The sequence below is a fragment of the Eurosta solidaginis genome, chromosome 3, assembly GCF_040869045.1.
Source record: "Eurosta solidaginis isolate ZX-2024a chromosome 3, ASM4086904v1, whole genome shotgun sequence".
NCBI lineage: Eukaryota > Metazoa > Arthropoda > Insecta > Diptera > Tephritidae > Eurosta > Eurosta solidaginis.
This window is the reverse complement of record NC_090321.1, coordinates 12,522,528-12,545,654: the sequence shown is the minus strand read 5'-3', so window position 1 is coordinate 12,545,654 and position 23,127 is coordinate 12,522,528. Positions and strand designations below refer to the sequence as shown.

Sequence of the window (23,127 nt, the reverse complement as noted above, 5' to 3'; positions counted from 1 at the left end):
TCATTTTCTGTCAAAAATGTCTCATGCACATACAACTTGTATGAGAGCAACCCAAATTGAATTTGCTGCGTGAAAACCTAAAGCTGGAGTCATTGGTGCCGTATGTCGTATCGCTGTAGTCGTATCCCTAACGTAATCAGCTGTTTATCGTTACGGTGGTAAACCAAAAACCAATTGGTTGGCTACGATACGAATCAATGCAATCGATTATTGGTGCCGCTAAGGTCGTAACCGTATCGTAGCCAACCAATTGGATTTTGGTTTACCGTCGTAACGATAAACAGCTGATTACGTTAGGGATACGGATACAGCGATACGACATACGGCACCAATGACTACAGCTTAACTCGATTTCCAATTTTTGTTCTGCGTGAGATTTAGATTTGACGTTTGCACACATGCTTTACATTGTCGCAACGCATGCTTATTTGAGTTAGGGCAAAAAACGCCGGTTGTGTGCGTGCGCTAAAAAAACGCAGTGCGGTCTTATTAGGTTGGCTTGTAAATCTTATGACGGAACTACAATACAAGGTGGCAGCATGGGACAGCTGACTATAAACTTTTTTTAAATTGATTTGATCCATCAACTGCCGGCGCAGTACTATTTTGACATAAGTCCATCGAATTTACAAAAATAAAGTACATGGAACTTTTATTTATGTTTGTACGTATGTCACCTTGCTGCCACCTTGTATGGTTCCGCCATGGAATATTCTATGATAACAGATAACATCTAGAAGGTATCACAACTTTTTAAAAATCAATTAATTTGTATATTGTGTAATTTACACAGTGTAAATAGTGTTCTAGATTAATTCAGCTTTTGGAATTAATTCAGCTTTGTTGTAACACGATCACTACGTATAACTCGTGATATTTTGCCTGTACAATATCGTAAATTTGACTGCAAATATGGCTGATGCGAATGCCCTGGTGCCAGAGCCATCCTGCGTTATTGATATTAAACCTCCGATGCATACGTTCCTGTCCGCTCGATACAAGCAGTTAAGTATTATTACTGAAACATAATTAAACTAGAGCCCATTTGAATATAAATGATATTATTAACAAAAACAGAAGTTTCGCCTATACAACGATGCGTACTAGATTACCAGCAATTCTGCTAAAAACCATTGAAGACATTATTAAGGAAATTGAAGATACCGTTGTGAAGTATGGAGAGGTTAGTATATAATATAAGTAATTCTATTCGACAGCATGACACTTCTAGTTATAAGATACTCTACACCAAAAATGTATAATTTACAAAAGACGCGCCTGCATAACTGCAAATCCTTTCCACTTACCGATTTCTATCGATATGTTATATAGTGAAACGAAATATGTCACTAACAGCGGCTAAACAGACCAATTTTGCCAAGTGTTTTTCACCTCCGGCCGCCGTGGTGTGGTGGTAGCGTGCTCCGCCTACCATACCGGAGATCCTGGGTTGACGCTCCTGGCAAAGCAACATCAAAATTTCAAAAAAAAAGTTTTTCAATTAAAAGAAAGTTTTTCAAAGCGAGGAAGAGAAGCTCGGCGTAAAATCTCTTCAGAGGCTATCGCGCCTTACATTTATTTTTATTTTTTCATCACCTCCGAAAATACTTGTCCTTCCTGTTTTTTATACCGATCCTGTAAAACTGATCCTGAAAAACCTTCAGTTTAAAATGGGAAATTTTCAATTCAAAATCAGACTTTTCTACTTAAAATTAGTAAGCTTCATTTAAAAACGAGAATTCTCCATTTTAAAATTGGATTGTTCACTTGAAAGAAAAACTCAATTAAAAATCAGATTAGGCGATTCAAAATAAGAAACCTTCATTTTAAAATAGGAGTCTCTTCGACTTTTTCCACCAATTTAACTTCACCTACACACTTTACTGACTCAAATTCTTCTTTGCTGGATTTATTTTTTGTGAATGATCCCCTGAAATTGCTCCACTACGATCAATTGTCGGCATCTTGCTTTTCAAAACACGATCTAATATTTCTTAGTTACAACTTCCAAACGTCACACATACAATGTTCCTTTACATATCGTGATTTTAGAAGCATAGATTACAGTTCCCTTAATGCAGCGGTGGAGTCGGTTGAGTGGAGCTTGATTCGTACACTGACATCGGTCGATGATCAGGCATCATTCCTACAGAACCATATCATTAGGCTTTTCGACAACTATGTGCCAGTGAAACTCAAAGCTGCTACACACAATAATACCCCTTGGTTTAGTGCCAATCTAAAACACTTAATTCACCAGCGTAACCTTGCTTACTCACGATGGAAAAGATACAAAACCCTGGAGGCTCACAACTGCTTCAAAACAGCTAGGATCGCTGCAAACAAAGCCATTAGGTCAGCTAAGCAGAAACTTTATAATAACAAGTTTAGTGCTGCTTTGAGTTCGAAGGAAACCTGGAAGTCGATTAAACATATTGGTATCGGAAAATCCAAATGTGATATTTCTGTCCTCCCTGATGTAGACATTAATGAGATAAATATAAATTTTGTAAATCTGCCAATCTCAACTGACAATATATGTGCTGATAATCATTGTATTCGCGCTAATGTTGATTTTGGTCCTCTTGAGTTTGCTAGTGTCGATGAGTGTGATGTCGTTCAAGCCATTCTTTCAGTAAAGTCTAATGCTATGGGGTTCGATGGTATATGTCCGAAATTTTTAAAAATAATTCTTCCTAAAATCCTTCCTCACTTAACCTACTTGGTTAACTCTGTGCTGACGTCCTGTGTATTTCCCAAATGTTGGAAAGTTGCTAAGGTAATCCCAATCCCCAAGCAAAACAAGGAGTATAGGCCTATAGCTATTCTGCCTTTCCTTTCCAAGGTCGTCGAACGAATTTTGCACTGCCAGATAAATACTTATGTGCAGAATAATAACCTTCTCACAGATTCCCAGTCTGGATTCAGGTCAAATCGTAGCTGTAAAACGGCGCTCCTATCGGTGATAGAGGATATTCGAAAACAAGTTGACAAAAATTTTACTGCTTTCCTGACTCTTCTCGACCATTCAAAAGCGTTTGACTCGGTCGACCACACCGTTCTCTGCAAGAAGCTGGACAACCTATTTAATTTCTCCAACTGTGCAACAGCCCTAATCAGATCGTATTTGGCCGACCGAACTCAGGCAGTAAGTGTTGGTAGCAGAAAGTCTGACTTCGTCAGTGTTTTAAGAGGAGTCCCACAAGGCTCAATCCTTGGTCCCCTGTTATTTGTTTTGTATATAAACGATTTGCCTGGTGTTCTCAAGTATTGTAATATTCACATTTATGCTGACGACGTACAATTGTATATGTGCTGTCCTAGTGATCGTACCAGTTCATGTATTAATAACTTAAATTACGATTTGTGTCAAATTGGTACGTGGGCTTCTATGAACGGCTTATGTCTTAACCCTAAGAAGTCGAAATGTATAGTCATTCATAGAAGGTCACTAGATAAAAGTGGAATGGAAAATTTAATTTTAGACAACACTATTATAGAATACGTTGACACGGCAAAAAATCTAGGTATAGTTTTTAACAAAACCCTGACATGGAAAGATCACATCTTCCGCACAGTGGGAAAAGTGTATGGGATGCTTCGTACACTCTGGCTTACACAATATTTTACTCCGTTACATATTCGTCTACTAATAGCAAAAGCGTACTTAATACCTACGCTCCTTTATGGTTGTGAGGTTTACTCCAATTGTGACTATGTATGTAAGAGGAAACTTAATGTTGTGTATAACAACATTGCTAGATACGTCTATGGGTTGAAAAGACTTGACCACGTCTCTCAACATGCTTACAGGTTGCTAAACATTTCTTTCGATAACCTTATTAAACTTAAAACGCTCACTACGCTACATAAATTAATATATATGAAGGAGCCTGACTATCTGTATCGGAGGCTAAATTTTCTCCAGTCGTCTAGATCTGTTCTCCTTACCCACTTCAGACATCGTATGCTAATATCTGATCGCCAGTTCTTCATTAATTCCATACGTCTTTGGAACTCGCTCCCTTCTAGACTTAGGCTTATAAGCAATGCTCTGCTCTTCAATAAAGAATTAACAAGTTTCTATAATAACCTAGACAATTAAAATACTGATTCCTTCTAAGCAAATGTACTCTATCATTCCTTTATTTATCTATTTACTATTTATTAAATATATTATTTGTTGTAACCTTTTCTTAGCCATAGTCATTAGCTTTAAGTTTCAAGATTAGATTGTTCCTATTTTATGCCTTTTACCGACTAGCACTGTAAAATAATTTTTGTCAAATTGTTGTGCTGGGATGAATTGCCTAATAAATACAAATACAAATACAAATATTCATTTGAATATGGGAATAAACATTTTAAAATGAGAAAACAACATTTAAAATTGAGAAACTTTAATTTAAAAATAAGAAAGTTTTGTTTCATAATGAGAATATTATATCGTATGTGCTTAAGTTTTAAATAAAAGCAACTATGCACAACCACCTCTTTAATGAAAAAGACATCAAGTAGGCAACGAAAAATGAAAGTTACCTATGCGAAATATGACAGGAAACGAAAATAATAATATTATTAATCGAGTAAAACAGAGCAGCAGTAATAATGCAATTCCAGGACAATTGTGCGTTGAAAAAATGGATAGAAGAGCGATTTCGCGTATTCTACCATGAAAACACCTATTTCACGAACACTGCATCCGTTCTCTATTGAGCAGGGATAACAAAATGTGCCCAATTTGCCGCTTGGGGCTGGTTTAAGTCTGGACGCATCGAACATGAAACAAGAGGCATCTGCAAAACCAAACTACTTTCTCGGGAACAAGTCGATGTTATGGTTTCGTGGTTAGAGCAGAACTGCAGTTTTACCCTTACTGCAATTCAGACGAGAGTTTACGCTGAGTTCAACGTGTCCCTGGGTATTTCAACGATTAGCAATTGCCTTGATGGTAAATTGTACATACGAACACACAGAGCTAATAACCATGAACAGCAACATTAATACAGAGAAGTGTGCAGCATACGTCATTTCATTGAACGGGCATATACAAGCAGGGAAACATATATTTTTTATCGACGAAATTAATTTTAATTTATTTTGTCGTCATACCAGAGCTCGCTCCAAAGTAGGACACTGTGCAATTCAGCAACTTTCTACATCGGGTGTTGTTGCAATTGATAGGCAGCGGGGTCGGTTTGGAAAAGAGACTTGTGGCACATGAATAGCTAATGTCTTACAACGATGGGAAAGGCAAGGCAACAACTTAGCAGACTTAGTCATAATTTGCGACAGTGCTCCATGTCACTCTACAATAGAGAACGCTGTAGCTAACCATTCAGGTGGACGATCGAAGGTGTTTCGCTTTGGCCCCTATTCGCCCATGATAAACCATATTGAAACCATTTGGGCTAAGATAAAAACATATGTTAAGAGTCACATGACCATTCCCATTGTTGAAGAGCAAAATTGAGTAGAAAAACGGTTGCAGTACTTGGAAAATTTGGTAGACGAAGCTAAAGTAACCATAACTGGCGGTGATTGTGCACGAGCGTTTCGTCACTCATCCTCTTTCCATACAAAATATGCCTGTAGGCAATTAGTTATAATAAAATTGTAAAATTAAACAAAAAGGCAACTCTTAGAGACCAATTGTACAGCGAACAACGGGACATTCATATGGCTTAGCAGCTAAAGGCATCAGCCTTTGCACTGATATGAATGTTGGAGATTCAAGTTCAACGCTCAGCTCCCGAAAAGCTAGCTGATGAAGAAGTGAAATTCAGAAACATGTCCTAGTAACCATCGACGTTTGTAAACGTACAATTTTTCTCTAATATCAATCATTTTAAATTGACTATCCTGATTTTCAAATGAAATTTTCTCACATTATACTGCAGCTTTCTCATTTTAATTTGTCTATTCTGATTTTCAAATGAAGTTTTCTTATTTCAAGTTGAGTTTTCTCATTTTAATTTGAAAATGGTGCAGTCATCTGAAGTCTAATCTCGCACTAAGAAACCGAGCATAAGGCGTTTACAAAGAGTAAAAAGGAATTTAATTAAATTCATATCAATTCTGTAAAAAAATATATTTTCAGTTACAACCATGGCTTAACTATATGGTTGGCTCATCTCATCAGCTGATTTTCTTTTTTTCATTTCACTGGAGTAGGGATTGTCAGAAGGAGATGGCAAACTCAAAATGAAAACAACACATTGACAACATTTACTTACCACACAAAAGCTGCCAAGTTTTATGTTTCCATTCCATTACATTCGTCTAACACCAACACGCTGACAATCTGAACAAAGGTATGTTGTTGCTGTAGAGATGAGTCAACCATATAGTTGAGCCAAGGTTACAACTTTTTTAATCGGTCTGCATACATACATACGATTTTTTAAATGATTTCGGACCTTATTAAGAGAATACCTCAGATACGTCCTTTTAAACAAAACTTTTATGTTAAAGACCTTTTTATTTGGATAGGTCGATGACTATGAACTAAATTCAAATAGTTAATTAAATACATTAAACTACTTAGTAAAAATTTAATTTAATTTAGGATATTCGGAAGGATGTCATAACTCTTACAGACAAAATCTTAAAGCTGAAATTCAATATTGAAAACGATGATGTTTTGGAGACATTTTCGGGAAACGGTAATGGTAACATTATGCTGTACATATATACATACATACCATTAGTGTAACTTGCATTTTCTTGGTTTTGCATTTATGTATTAAAAAGTTTTCTTTAGCTAGCAGTTTTCAACTCCAAACCGACTGCATAATCACGATATGAGATTTGACTGATCGACATATGTATGTATTTACAGAACAGGACAAGATGCTCTGGAATGATTTTCTTAAAACTTTAACAAATGATTCAAATACATTTTTCAAAGCATGCTGGTTATATGCCGAATGCTATGTGTACCGACGTCTATACAGTTATGTTGAAAATCACGCAATTCTTCGCTCATACGATTACTTTTTTCAAAATAAGCGAAACGCCTTCATTATTAGCTTGGATTCGATGCTTCAAATACTGCAGGATCTTGCCGCCATGGGAACTCATATATCAGACAATAATTTCAAACAGCTATTGAAGGTATGAATACTCTCTCAAATTATTGAAGGTATCATTAAATATATAAGCAAATTTATGTATGTTAATGTAATAAAACTAAAGTTGAATTTATGGGGTAACCGTTGCGATCTGTCAATTTCGTCTGGAAAAGAAGTAAAAGTTGGTGGTAATCCATTTGAACTTGTCAAATCTTTGGATGCAAATATTATTGTGGATCAAAGTGCACAAATCATGCAATGCCTGGAATCAGCAGAAAGAAACAGTTCAGTGATTGTTGAATTTATTTGTGATAATGCTGGTTATGAGCTTTTTACGGATCTTATACTTGCCGATTATCTCATCGAAAGCAAATTGGCAAATAAAGTACGATTCAATTTTAAAGCGATGCCCTGGTTTATATCCGATGCAACAGTCAATGATTTTCGCTGGAGTCTTCAATTTATGAAAGATCATACATCACATGCATTGCAAGAATATGGCAAAAAATGGCAACAGTTTGTGATGGAAAATAAATTCCAAGTGGCTAGCTTAGACTATTTTTGGACAAGTCCATACGAATATTATAGGTAAACGCATTGCATATAATAAAATGTTTGGTTTTACTCGGACTTAAGTTCAAAATATGTCAATTGTGCCCGAAACGAAGCCAATCTTTGCTAAGTCTTGATATCAAGAGAAACTTTAATAATCTGTTTTTCTTATACCATGGGTAACCCGTTAGTTCCCTGAAAAATTCAGTACGTTCACATAAGTCCCATAAAAGACTAACACTTGATTTTGTGCATGGAAAAGAAGCACGGTTCTTAATTTGCGTGGATGATTAGCATATTTCGTTGTTCGCGCTTCAATGCTTGTGATGATTTTCCATAAATAACTAGCAGACCCGGCAGAAGTTGTTCTGCCCTAAATTTGGTATATCTGCATAGATTTTAATAAGCTTTTTCCTTCTAACTCTGCCCTCGCCCCTCTACACTTTTTCCTAATCTTTGTATTGACTCCTCCCTCCGTATTTTTCGCTTCATCTATCTCCACCTTCGTCTCATTCTATCTCTTTCTCAAACTTCTTCTCTCATTTCTCTTCTCTCGAGTTTTTCTCATTCTTCTTCATATCTTCTTGCCAGTTCCAGAGGGTGGTATGTATTTTGTTCCAGTCCCACACCGAGTCTCAGTCTCAGTGCCAGTCCTAATCCCAGTCCAAGTCCGTCTCTGGTCTACTTCCCGGAAAAAAGCATCGTAAATACTAATATAGGCAAATTTATATACCAAATTTCAGACAAATCGAATAGGACGTATGTAAATAGGTATGTGGGTATTATTAATTCATGTCTTTCTTTCGGCTTCGCATGCATATTTATCAGTTTTGCCAGGTTGATGCGACTAAATCGAATATCGCAATGAAAATTACTTAAAAGCTCTCAGCAACAGCTTTCATTTGATATCCAAAATACATACACATTCTAGGGGTATCCGGGTCCATGTTTTGGCCTATATCTCGAGACCCTAGTCACCAATAGGTATGAAAACTACCCTGTAGTAAAGCACTCAACAGTTTTCATTTGATATCCATATTGTATAAACATTGTCTCGGGGTATCCGGGTCCACGTTTTGGCCTATATCTCGAGACCCAAGACACCCAGCGGTATAAAAAATTATCTGTAGTAAAGCACACATCAACAGCTTCAATTTGATATCCATAATGTAAAAACGCATCCTAGTGTTACCCTGATCCACGTTTTGGCCTATATCTCCAGACCCTAGTCACCAATAGGTATGAAAACTACCCTGTATTAAAGCACTCATCAACAGCTTTCATTTGATATCCATATTGTATAAACACATTCTAGGGGTATCCGGGTCCATGTTTTGGCCTATATCTCGAGACCCTAGTCACCAATAGGTATGAAAACTACCCTGTGGTAAAGCACTCATTAACAGTTTTCATTTGATATCCATATTCTATAAACATTGTCTCGGGGTATCCGGGTTCACGTTTTGGCCTATATCTCGAGACCCAAGACACCCAGCGGTATAAAAAATTATATGTAGTAAAGCACACATGAACAGCTTCAATTTGATATCCATAATGTAAAAACGCATCCTAGTGTTACCCTGATCCACCTTTTGGCCTATATCTCGAGACCCTAGTCACCAATAGGTATGAAAACTACCCTGTATTAAAGCACTCATCAACAGCTTTCGTTTGATATCCATATTGTATAAACACATTCTAGGGGTGCCCGGGTCCACGTTTTGGCCTATATCTCGAGACCCTAGTCACCAATAGGTATGAAAACTACCCTGTACTAAAGCACTGATCAACAGCTTTCATTTGATATCCATATTATATAAACACATTCTAGGCGTACCCGGGTCCAAGTTTTGGCCTATATCTCGAGACCCTAGTCACCAATAGGGATGAAAACTACCCTGTACGAAAGCACTCATCAACAGCTTTCATCTGATGTCCATATTGTATAAACACATTCTAGGGGTGCCCGGGTCCACTTTTTGTCCTATATCTCGAGACCCTAGTCACCAATATGTATCCTGGTCCACTTCCCGGAAGAAAAATTATCCGACATTTTATTCTAGATATAACGCTACCTACATACCAAATTTCAGGCAAATCGAGCCATATATACGATAGTTTAGAATAAATCGGTCCGTGGTCCACTTCCCGGAAAAAAAAATTTTCACAAACACTCTCCGGGTTCCTACTAAGTAATCCTGAAAATTTGAATAAAATCGGCGTGGTAGTTTCGGAGTCCATAAGCCTCATTTTATTTTTTGTTTTTCAAATTTTGAATTTTTTCTAAAAAAAATCATAACTCAAGAATGGCTAAACCGATTTGGGATTTCAAAATCAACTAACCATCATCTCTCCTTCCTGTATCTTTCCTAAAAATTTCATGGCAATCTTTCTATCCATTCTCGAGTTATGGAGTGACAATCAATTGTTAAGTTAATCTTAGAAGAATCAATTTGTTTTATATATTGAAGATTGAAAATTTAACAAAAAAGAATCCATTACAAAAATTCAAGTAGTAATTGTATAATGTAATAATAACTACAATTAACTATTAACATGATGAATTAAAACAACAACCCTACACTTGGGAAACTAACACGTTTATTTATGTTGAGAACTGACACGATTGAACCATGCTGTTCTTTCACACCAACAGAAGAAATGGGGTAGTTTTCCACACAGAGATGTGAAATGTGTTAGTCTTTCACGCGACCAACGACGGTATCTTAACAAAACTTTTGATTCTTTTGAAATTGAAAAAAAAAAATTGTTAAATGCTCTACACCATTTCCAGATGGATTATCGAAAGCGTCAATTGGATTTTAGAATTGTCAATAGGATTTTCGAAAGCGCCAATTGAATTTCAGATTTGTAAGTTGGACTTTAGAAACAATCATTTGGATTTACGAAAGTATCAATTGGATTTTACGAAACGTTAACAAGTTCAAATTTACTCTATCTGAAATCCAAGTGATCCTTTCTAAAATCCATTTTGTGTTTTTAAAAAATAATTGAAATAGCGTAGAACAGGCAATGATTTTAGAAAATGTAAATTAGAATTTAGATATTACTAGCTATGGCCGGCGTACATTGTAACGCCCGAGATCGAATGAATGTTGCGTTATTTTTTCTGTTTTGATTGTTGATAATTTAGTTTATTGTTCTGTAAATTGAATTGAATTATGTACGCATATTTGGTGAAATTTTCTGTTAAAACATTTTATTCTTGTATCTTATCGTAATGCAAGTGGGTACACAATATTTTTGGTTTTTTCGTTCGGTGCAAAGATAAACAAATTATTTGGCGTTCCAACTCTAGAGCAAGCAACATATAGCTGGCCATGGGAAAAGCACGGACTCTCTAAATTTAATCCTGCAACAGTAAGCGATTGTCCTTGTGTTTCGTTGATTGTAATTGCAAAAGCAAGGCGTACAGGAAACTGTAAGAGCTTAAAATTGAATGGTAAAACTGTAGGAATCATTGGGATCCGTGGTATGAGCACATCTTCACCTTCGCTTTTACCGCTGATGGTCGTTGCTTCGATTACATTCGGCATTATTTTCTTAACGCAAAGTTTGGTTCCATTGCACAATTTTGGTGGGTCTAAATTTTGAAGAAGCGTGATTGGTGAGCCAATTTTCAAAGTTAATATATGCGCAGGCATTCCAGGTGGTTCTAAAGAGTTTAGAAATTCAATTTTATTCCAGTCCAAGTCCCACTCCGAGTCCCAGTCCCAGTCCTAGTGCTAATCCCAGTCCCAGCCCGTCTCTGGATAATATATTACTCTGTACTAAAGCACTCATCAACAGCTTTCATTTGATATCCATATTGTATAAACACTCTCTAGGCATTCACTGGCCCACGTTTTGGCCCATATATCGAGACCTTAGTCACCCAGGGGTATGAAAATTACCCTCTACACAACTAAAGACTCTCCTAAATTAAAAAAAAATGTCATAGTACCTCTAAATCGTGGGCCCCCTCAGAAACCCCCCCCCCTCCCCCCCCCCCCCCCCCCCCCCCCCCCCCTATCCTATCGGAGGGCCTGGTGATGTGCTATACTTCATATCATTCGCTATAATATTTTTTATTGATAAGCAGGTTGTTTAATTAAACACCAAGCAATTACACGGAAGTATATCCGCACCACCTGAAAATATGAGTGCCACTACGTGTACGTAACATTTTATTATTACGTATAACCAAATAAAAAAATTTGCAATAAAATAATATTGCGACTATAAACTGAGATATAACATATATTACCTCTCGAGTTAGATCAAACTACACACAAAGTGCAAAACAAATTCAAAATCGGTTAAGTAGTTTAGGAGTCCATCGCGCTCAAAAATGTTGTGACACATGTTTTTTTATATATTAAGATATAGATGTATATAATATTTTTAATATTTTTTTAAATCTGATTGACGTTTTCTCCAATTCATTTGGTTTTTTTCAAAAATCCAATTTACGTTTTCTAAAATCCAAGTGTCAATTGAGGAGTTGAGTTCAAAAAGGGATCTTTGAATATTACGTTATCAGATGATCGTGTTGTAAACATTTGAGGTTATATAGCATTTTTGTTGTTGTAGTATTTGAAACATTTTCTTAATATACTCGTATACTATATTTCATGAATATGTTCTCAAAATAAATTTTTCACAATTTTCGCCAAAAATGGCGATGATGGGATAGATGTTACCTTTTTGCATATAACATAGAAGTAACAGTGATATGTTAATAACAATTTTGTATACCCTACATCTCATGTTAAAAAGGGCAAATATAAAAATTCAGCGAAATCGGGAGACGTTAACATAGCTTAGATGGGGACGCACATTGTATGGGAGTGTAACTTAAATTTTTTTTGTAAGAAAAAAGCAAAAAACTGGCACAGAGCCTTTACATTTTGCAATGTCACGAAGTCAGTTTCAGAAACTGTTTTACGCAAAAAAAGAACCACGACCCTGGATTTTGCACGCAACTCCTCAATTTTGAAATCTAAAGGACGTTTTCTAAAATCCAATTGACAATTCTCCAATCCAATTAACGCTTTCGAAAATCCAACTGACTATTCTATAATACAATAAGCTCTTTCTTAAATACAGGCCTAATAATAAACACAGTTGACACTTTTTAAAATCAAACTTTTGGTGTAATAAATGTGCAAATGTAGCAAAAAAAGTTGTAAGTCCCCTCCTAAAACTGAAACTTATGTTGAGTGGGTTTGGGAAATTAAAAAAAAAATTTTTCAAAATACGGCTGAAATTGTTTTTTTTCGTATTGTTATTCGACATTCGATTTTTGAAATTGATACGTCAGTATTTTGGTCTTGGAAATGAGTATATTTGCTTTCTATTTCCTTTCGTGCTATGAAGTCGTTTTCATCCCACATATCCTTCCTAAAGTATTGTAACGAATTTAGGGGAATTCCGTTTATTCCAAACCTGCTACCGTTCGAATCGCTAAATTGTTGAATAAATAACTCCAATATTCAATAATGCAAAATGGTCTTTATTAGACTATTTTGAAAGTAATTCACAATAACACTTATACTTCGCAACCAATAGTGTGCTTAAATCAAAACTGATTAGTCATGCCTCAGCTTGCGCTGCTTTTATACTCTCGGTTTCCTCGTTCACCCATTTTTCCCAAGGTCTAGTAATTTCGCGAACTTCATGCTTGGTTACCAGCCCTACACATGTATATTTGTAGTTTGTAGCCAAATGCGGGTGTATATATGTGTACTACTTCGTCTGATGATTACATGTGCTTGTGAGTATCTCTCCGTTGCCTTGTATGTATGTGTAAATGATGATTGATTTGTTTAAGTACATACGAGTGTCTACTTAGTGATGCTAGTATCGCTTAGTGATGCTAATATTCGTCACAGTATCCTTTTTGATAACTATCTTATTAAGCTGGCTCGAGGTCTGTGTTTTAAAATAAAACACCGTTGATGATTTTTTCTTTTTTCTCAACCAATATATTTCGACTGCTCTGCGGCAATCGTCATCAGGGTTACAAAACTAATAAAACAAAAATAATAGTAAATAAACAATTAACAAATTATCACAAAAATTGTATCATTTTACATTTGCACATACGTTTCTTAGCACGTCTGCCCTGTGCGACGTGGAGTATGGTACTGACTTCCTCTAAGCAAATGTTTGTATATATGCGCGGAATTGTCCACGTCGCTCTTAAAGTTGAGTCGTGTGTTAGTCGGTACGTTGATAATGTGTAACATTTCAAGAGTGAATCGTTTACTGTAGTGTTGTTCTTGTTGCAGTATTTTGGTCTCGTCAAAGTTAGGTATGTGCCCACTAGCTGCACAGTGTGCCATAAGTGCTGTTTTCTGGTTATTTTGTTGATGGCATTGTTTTAGATCGGATTTATGTTGTGATAGTCTTGTTTTTAGTTTGGACTTGGTTGTACCGACATAAATACTATTGCAAGCTTCCTCAACCTTGCCTTTACAGGGAATTTTATACACAACGTTGCTTTTGTCCATATTTGGTATGGTTGACTTCGTTTTATTGAAAAATTGTTTTAAAGTATTGTACGGCTTATGTGCTATTTTTGTGTTATCCTTGTTGTAACAATCAGATTTAACCAAACGTTCTGATAATTGAGGTACATAGGCCAGCGACTTAAAATTTAATGGTTTTCCGGGTTTTTCTGTGTTATTTGGCAATTTAGCTTTTTTGATTAACCTTCTTATTGTGTGTTTAAAATCATTATTTCTTAACAATGTGACTATTTCTTCCTATTATTTCCTTGTGGTACACTTCGTCTGAGGTAAGTAGCATTTTCCGTATACAGCCCAATGCTGTATTTACAATCATGGATTTGGGATGCTTAGAATTAAAATTTATAATTCGTCCTGAAGCTATTTCTTTTTTATACCACTTAAGTTTTAGTCGATTGCCTCGTCTGTTTATTTCAGAGTCTAAATAAGCTAATTTTCCGTTATTTTCTACTTCTACAGTAAATTTTATATTCTTGTCAAAATTGTTGAGTGTGTCAAGTGTATTTTGTATCTCGTTTTCACGTACTATGGCAAAGAGGTCATCGACGTATTTCGAAAGTATCCTAGGTTTATACCGCAATTTTTCCATACTACTATCCAAAAGTTTCTCCATTATTATATCCGCTATGATTGGGGATGTGGGCGCTCCCATCGGCATTCCTTTCAATTGCGTGTATATGGTATTCTTAAACTTAAAATATCTACTCTCTTTTATACAGAATGTTGTTATTTCCATAAACAGCTGTTTGGGTATCTTTGTGAACTCTTTAATCATTACCCACTTTTCTTGTATTGTATCGAGTACCAGCTGTATTGGTATACTCGGAAAAAGTGATAACACGTCGAACGAAATAAGTTTTTCGTCGTCAAATATATAAGTGTTATTTATCCTTTCTTTAAACTCGAGCGTGTTTTTGATGTTATATGTAGAATTTGACGTTATGTTTTTTAATATTTCAGCAATATATTTGCACAAACCATATGAGGGTGATCCAATCGCTGAACAAATTGGCCTTAATGGAGTGCCTTCCTTATGGATCTTAGGGAGGCCATAGATTCTGGGTGGAAGCGCAGTTGTTGTTGTAAGTCTATTTCTCTCAGACTTCGTGATTAAATCCATTTTAAAAAGCTTATCTACTAGGCAGTTGTTCTTATTCTGCAATCGTGATGTTGGGTCCTGTCTTTGAACTCTATATGTAGTTAAATCCATTAAAATTTCTTCCATTTTCTTATTGTAATCGTCGACTTCAATTGCTACCGTTTTATTACCTTTGTCTGAAGTTAAAATTCGTATGTTACTATTTTGTTTAAGAAATTTCTTTGTTTGCTCCACTGTATCTGCAATTGCACTGTCTATTGCACTTGTCTTGTTTGTTGTTGTGTGACTTTTTATCATCAGCGAGAGTTTTGTGCGTGCCTCCTCTTGCTGATCTTTATTCTTTATAGTTTGTAACAAATCCTCTCCATCCGCTATGTATTGAAACAGCGGGAAGCTCTTATTATCGACCGGTAGTCCGCCCGCTGTTTCAATACATAGCGGATGGAGAGGATTTGTTACAAACTATAAAGAATAAAGATCAGCAAGAGGAGGCACGCACAAAACTCTCGCTGATGATAAAAAGTCACACAACAACAAACAAGACAAGTGCAATAGACAGTGCAATTGCAGATACAGTGGAGCAAACAAAGAAATTTCTTAAACAAAATAGTAACATACGAATTTTAACTTCAGACAAAGGTAATAAAACGGTAGCAATTGAAGTCGACGATTACAATAAGAAAATGGAAGAAATTTTAATGGATTTAACTACATATAGAGTTCAAAGACAGGACCCAACATCACGATTGCAGAATAAGAACAACTGCCTAGTAGATAAGCTTTTTAAAATGGATTTAATCACGAAGTCTGAGAGAAATAGACTTACAACAACAACTGCGCTTCCACCCAGAATCTATGGCCTCCCTAAGATCCATAAGGAAGGCACTCCATTAAGGCCAATTTGTTCAGCGATTGGATCACCCTCATATGGTTTGTGCAAATATATTGCTGAAATATTAAAAAACATAACGTCAAATTCTACATATAACATCAAAAACACGCTCGAGTTTAAAGAAAGGATAAATAACACTTATATATTTGACGACGAAAAACTTATTTCGTTCGACGTGTTATCACTTTTTCCGAGTATACCAATACAGCTGGTACTCGATACAATACAAGAAAAGTGGGTAATGATTAAAGAGTTCACAAAGATACCCAAACAGCTGTTTATGGAAATAACAACATTCTGTATAAAAGAGAGTAGATATTTTAAGTTTAAGAATACCATATACACGCAATTGAAAGGAATGCCGATGGGAGCGCCCACATCCCCAATCATAGCGGATATAATAATGGAGAAACTTTTGGATAGTAGTATGGAAAAATTGCGGTATAAACCTAGGATACTTTCGAAATACGTCGATGACCTCTTTGCCATAGTACGTGAAAACGAGATACAAAATACACTTGACACACTCAACAATTTTGACAAGAATATAAAATTTACTGTAGAAGTAGAAAATAACGGAAAATTAGCTTATTTAGACTCTGAAATAAACAGACGAGGCAATCGACTAAAACTTAAGTGGTATAAAAAAGAAATAGCTTCAGGACGAATTATAAATTTTAATTCTAAGCATCCCAAATCCATGATTGTAAATACAGCATTGGGCTGTATACGGAAAATGCTACTTACCTCAGACGAAGTGTACCACAAGGAAATAAAGGAAGAAATAGTCACATTGTTAAGAAATAATGATTTTCCTAAACACACAATAAGAAGGTTAATCAAAAAAGCTAAATTGCCAAATAACACAGAAAAACCCGGAAAACCATTAAATTTTAAGTCGCTGGCCTATGTACCTCAATTATCAGAACGTTTGGTTAAATCTGATTGTTACAACAAGGATAACACAAAAATAGCACATAAGCCGTACAATACTTTAAAACAATTTTTCAATAAAACGAAGTCAACCATACCAAATATGGACAAAAGCAACGTTGTGTATAAAATTCCCTGTAAAGGCAAGGTTGAGGAAGCTTGCAATAGTATTTATGTCGGTACAACCAAGTCCAAACTAAAAACAAGACTATCACAACATAAATCCGATCTAAAACAATGCCATCAACAAAATAACCAGAAAACAGCACTTATGGCACACTGTGCAGCTAGTGGGCACATACCTAACTTTGACGAGACCAAAATACTGCAACAAGAACAACACTACAGTAAACGATTCACTCTTGAAATGTTACACATTATCAACGTACCGACTAACACACGACTCAACTTTAAGAGCGACGTGGACAATTCCGCGCATATATACAAACATTTGCTTAGAGGAAGTCAGTACCATACTCCACGTCGCACAGGGCAGACGTGCTAAGAAACGTATGTGCAAATGTAAAATGATACAATTTTTGTGATAATTTGTTAATTGTTTATTTACTATTATTTTTGTTTTATTAGTTTTGTAACCCTGATGACGATTGCCGCAGAGCAGTCGAAATATATTGGTTGAGAAAAAAGAAAAAATCATCAACGGTGTTTTATTTTAAAACACAGACCTCGAGCCAGCTTAATAAGATAGTTATTTGAAGAATAAGGTCGCCAACAAATACAAAGTATCCTTTTTGCTTTACCAGAAGAACGTACTTCCAAATTTATAACATTGTTACTTTCGAATCATCACCCTTGGTCAATAAACAAAGAAGCGCTTTTAATATTTTTTATAGCTAATAATCGACCTGACTCTTCTTATATGTTATTCAGTATTCATTACACCGGGTAAGTCCAAATACCAACCAAAAAAGTTTGAAAAGCCTCCCCTAAACTTGAAGCTAAAAAGGTTATCGCAAATTGTATTATTTTATTTTGGTCTTGAGTTCTACCATTTCTTCATCATCCACATTAAGGCGCTACAATTTGTTTAGTGGGCAAAACTATATGAAAATGACTTCAGAGCTCGAAAGGACATTGAAGGAAATTTAAAAAATCGATTTTCACTAACCTAGTTACATTCAAACATAAAAATGTGGAGCTCAACATAAGTATTTAATATTAAAATTCTCATTAAGCTTAATTAATTTAATCTAAACTAAAAAGACTATGAATGTAAAAAAACGCAGCTAATATTCGAAATGTATTAAATTTTACAGAATGGCAGAAATTGATCCAAATTTATATAAAAGGCTTTCTGACGCCCACCTAGTGATCTTTAAGGGTGATCTAAACTATCGGAAACTTATAAGTGACTTTTCTTGGGACTTTACCGAGTCTTTCACAGCATGCTTACGAGGTAGAACAATTAAGCGTTTTCAATTAGTACAACTACATACAGGCATCTTGTAACCTTTTCTGAGTTACATATCTTACAGGTTTCCGACCAGCTAATATTTGTAGCTTGCGTACTGTCAAAGCGGACTTGATTTGTGGTCTTAAGAAAGGACAAGCAGATGCACTGGAAAAAGAGAATAAAAATTGGATGACGACCGGAGATTATGGAACTATTCAATTTGCAAGCAAATAATTATGATACGTCTACGAACGCCCGGCAGTAAAAATGGCGTTTATATTAAGTTAAAAGAGTTAATAAAAGATAGACTTATAAATGTTATACTGGTTTTGTTGCTCTGTAAATAATTATTATTATAATAATTTGTCGTCTTAAAGGCCGGGTTTGTTATTTTTGTAAAATTTATATTCTACAAGTTATTTTATATAAAATTATTATATATATATTAGGGTGGGTCGATTTGTATGGACGATATCGCGCCACCGACTTTTCGATAGGATTTGGGCTCAGGAAAAAAAGTTCCACCACATTCGAGCCTGCGAAATTTCATTTTTTTTACTTTTTTTTGACTTTGATTTTTTAGGTTTTTTTCATGACCTACAAAAAATGTTCATATGTAGGGTATACACCGACCCAAAAATATATATTTTTTTTTTTCAAAAAACTTTTATCGCCAACGTTTTTAGCGGACATTTATATACATGAAAATTTTACAAACAAATGAAAATTTTTTTAGTAGGTCATGCAAAAAAAAATCTTAAAAATCAAAGTCGAAAAAAGTCAAAAAAATGAAATTTCGCAGGCTCGAAAATTATTTTTTTGGGTATGCGTAGTGGAACTTCTTTTTCCTGAGCCCAAATCCTATCGAAAAATCGATGGCGCGATATCGGTTAATAGATCGACCCAGTCTAATGTATATAGAAAATTTAGTAAATTGGAAAAAACAAGTTCACAGACCATACCGGCCGACTATTCCAAAAACCCATAACGGTTTATCTTCAGCAATCCACACATCGAAAGTTTGGCGTTTTATCGCTTCATGCCATTAATGCACTTTGAAAGTTTTCTATTTATAATTCATTTTCTACTGTAGTTGGCAATTTTCATGTGGTTGTTGTAATGTTGTTGTGCACTGAAACAAATTTTGTGTACAAAGGAATTTTACACGCATTTAATTTTGCGTGAAAATACTATGGATCCTTTTGTATATGTATATTTACTCAGTTTATTTAATATGAGTGGATATGAATATTACAATATGAAATGTGTTGAGTTAATACTAAAGAATAAAAAAGAACGAAAAAGAATAAGCAAAACAGAGTTACCAAAATGATAGTAAATTAATTCAGTGTGTGGCGTTACCACTCGGTTTCCTTTGTCTGGTCGACCGCCGAGGGGCTGCCGGCGTCTCGCTTAGTTCCGGATCTCTTTCCGGTGTCACCTGCCGTGCTGGTGTTGAATGCGATGGCGGTGTATCGTCCTGTATTATTGTCGTGTTGGGAGTAGAGAACCCTTCCAAATCTTCTTCTGATCCCAATGATATATTTTGTGGTGATTCTATGGGTGCTTCGACTTCTTCGTGGTTTTCTACTATACCCGATGCAGCTGTGCCGTTCTCTTTAGCTGCAACTCTCGTTTCATGATGATTCACTTCCGGTGTTGCTTTATCGGGCCCCGCGTGTGACTTCCGTATTTGGTCTACATGTCTTTTTATCATTTTCCCATTGAATTGTATTTGATAGTGAAGATCCCCTAGACGGGCGTGTATTGTTCCTTTGAGCCACTTAGAAATTCGCGGGTTACCCGACAGGAAGTATACGTTTTGATTTACCTTGAACTCTCTTCCCTTTTTCTTGAGATGCATGTATTGTTTTTTCTCTACTTTCCTCGAGATTTCCTCTGGTCGAATCAAGTCCAATCGTGTTCGTAGCTGCCGCCCCATAAACAATAGTGCTGGCGAGGTCCCTGTTGTCGAATGTGGTGCATTTTTGTACTGTCTCAAGAATTCGTTTATGTTTTCCTGCAAAGAACTATTCGTGGTATCCATTGCTTTCAATGCGTTCTTGACCGTCTGTACGCTTCGCTCTGCTTGTCCATTAGTTGCCGGGTGATACGGTGCTGAGTATTTGTTATATTTAACACCGACTGTAGTCAGGAAGTTGTTAAATTCCGCGGACGTGAAATTTGTTCCATTATCAGATACAACCGTTTGAGGAACGCCATAAGCCGCAAATACGTCGTCCAGCAAAGTAATTGTCGCGGCCGCCGTAATTGATTTAGTGATTTTCACCTCTAACCACTTGCTGTACGCATCCGAGATTATCAGTAGCATTGCTCCTTCGAACGGCCCCACATAGTCAATATGAATGCGTTCCCACGGTTCCTTGGGATACTCCCAATGATGATCGCCACTTTTCCCGGGTTTGTTTGCCTGTTTTGCACATGATTCGCATTTGTTCGCCATGCTCTCGATATCATTGTCAATGCCCGGCCAGTATATGAATGAGCGGGCGATTCCTTTCATCTTGACAATCCCTAGGTGTGATGTGTGTAAATTGTCAAGGAGTTTGGCTCTGTACTTTGGTGGAATGACGATGCGATGCTCGAACATCAAACATCCTGACGATAGCTTGTAACTCACTTCTGGGGACTTGTATCTTGTCCTCTTCAAGCATTGACCTGTTTCCAGCAGTTTAATTATTTTACCCAGTCGCTCGTCTTTTCTGGATTCGTTTGCAATTTTGTCGGATCTTAATGGTAATTGGTTGATTTGGCGAATCACAAAGTTGTCGAACTCGTCGTATTCGTCTGGATTATCCGTATATGCCTGCCGCACCTGTCCCACCTGTAATGTTTGTTGTCGTAGAGGGTGGGCCCGTGAAAGATAGTCGGCGTTAGCGTTTGCCTTTGAATTTTTATACACCACTTCGAAATCAAATCTATTCAGAAAGTCTGCGTAATTAGCCATTCTGCTAATGCAAAGTACTGGTAGAGATTTGTCTGGTTGTAAAATTTGTGACAACGGTTTATGATCTGTGATTAGCGTGAAATGACGCGCGTATAAATATTTGAAAAATTTCTGAACTGCCCATACTATTGCAAAGAGGCACTGTCCACTGTGGGTATCGCTGTTCTGCAGTATTCAATGTTCGACTTGCGTATGCAATGGGTCGTTCAGTTCCGTTCCCTAAGCGATGTGATAGCACCGCTCCCAACCCTGTTTGACTCGCGTCCGTCGCTAGTAGAACCGGTAGTGCCGGGTTGTAGGGTATCAAGACTTGTGGAGAAACCAGCGCCTGTTTTAGATACTCAAAGGCTGAATTTGCCTCTTTGGACCAGTGAAATTTTTCGCTTTTCAGCATATCGCGCAATGGCCGCGCTCTCGTCGCCAGGTCTGGGATAAATGCACTATAGTAAGTAGCTTTTCCTAAAAACAGCTGTAGCTCCTCCACATTCGTTGGTTTGGGGCTATTCAGTACAGCTTCAATGTGTTTGTCAGATTTATGCACCCCCTGTGCGTCGATGCGATGGCCTAAAAACTCCACCGATGGAGTAGCAAAAACACACTTTGACTTATTTAAGCGTAGACCATTGCATTTGATGCGATTTAGCGTTGTCGCCAAAACCCTCATCAAAGAAATTTAAAACGTTTGACACTCCTTGCAGGAGCGTCTCCATTTTTCTTTGCCAAATAGCTGGAATATTTGCTGCCTCATATACCGCACGAGTCGGTCGTACTAGTCCGTGTGTAGCTGTGTTTAATGTCAAAACATGTGCGAAATCATCGTCGATCGTAAGGTGTGTATATGCGTCGGTTATATTCAAGTGACAAAATATCACCGCTTTTTCCATTTTATTGAACAAGTCTTCCGCTTTAGGAATCGGATGTTCGTCAATAATCATTCTTGGATTAACCGTTGGCTTGTAATTGCCAGTGATGCGAATATCTCCATTTTTTTCGCGACTACATGTGTTGCTGAAGCCCATTCCGAATGCTCTACTCTCACGTAATAGCCAGACTGGATTTTGCGATCTATTTCCTTGGCATACGCCTCTCTCAATGCCATTGGTATTTCGCGTGCTCGTGCGAACACTGGTGTGGCTCCCGCCTTCAGCTTCACTTTTGCAGGCGGCCCTCTCAACTTACCCGCTGTCGTGTCAAAGACTTCTTCGTAACTTGCAAGGAGATGTTGCAGCCGTTCTCGTTGGTTTTCTGAAAGTTTTGGCGCGGTTGAACTTATAGAGTTAATTTGCCTGGCTGACGAAAATAGCTCCGAAAAGTTAATTTCACGTGCGAATTGTGAGATCTATTCTCTGCCGCAAAGTGTATCGAAATCTTCTTGGACAACATACAGATTCAGGCGCCGCTTAGTCCTCCCCATTGATGCGGTTACTACAACCCTACCCATGCAGTTCACTCTATGCCCCGTGTAGCTTGTAAATCGTCTATCTGTTTTTAATAATCTAAAATTCGGTTTTATAGTGCGAGAAGTTTTATAATTAATAATGGCGCATGGGGCACCCATATCAAGCTCCATCTGTATTTGCTTTCCATCGATATTTACGTGAAGCATTTTTCTGTCTACTGCTTTACATACATTAATGATGTTCAGCTGCTGAACTGGTTCGAG

General features: G+C 36.7%; 1 protein-coding gene across 3 annotated transcripts; it reads left to right on the top strand.

The window, feature by feature from the left end:
• Positions 1-379: 379 nt before the first annotated feature.
• LOC137243300 (damage-control phosphatase ARMT1-like) lies at positions 380-18,872 on the top strand. Of its 3 annotated transcripts, none has more exons than XM_067770854.1 (8): positions 380-493; positions 794-1,004; positions 1,078-1,183; positions 6,569-6,665; positions 6,842-7,116; positions 7,198-7,661; positions 18,360-18,499; positions 18,579-18,872. In XM_067770854.1, the coding sequence occupies exons 2-8, from the start codon at positions 913-915 to the stop codon at positions 18,728-18,730; spliced, it is 1,326 nt and encodes a 441-aa protein (XP_067626955.1). In that variant the 5' UTR covers positions 380-493; positions 794-912; the 3' UTR covers positions 18,731-18,872. The 3 variants fall into 3 exon arrangements, with proteins under 3 accessions (XP_067626955.1, XP_067626954.1, XP_067626953.1); XM_067770853.1 differs by lacking the exon at positions 380-493 and adding an exon at positions 586-740 and having other exon boundaries at positions 803-1,004; XM_067770852.1 differs by lacking the exon at positions 380-493 and having other exon boundaries at positions 698-1,004.
• The last annotated feature ends 4,255 nt before the right edge of the window (positions 18,873-23,127 follow it).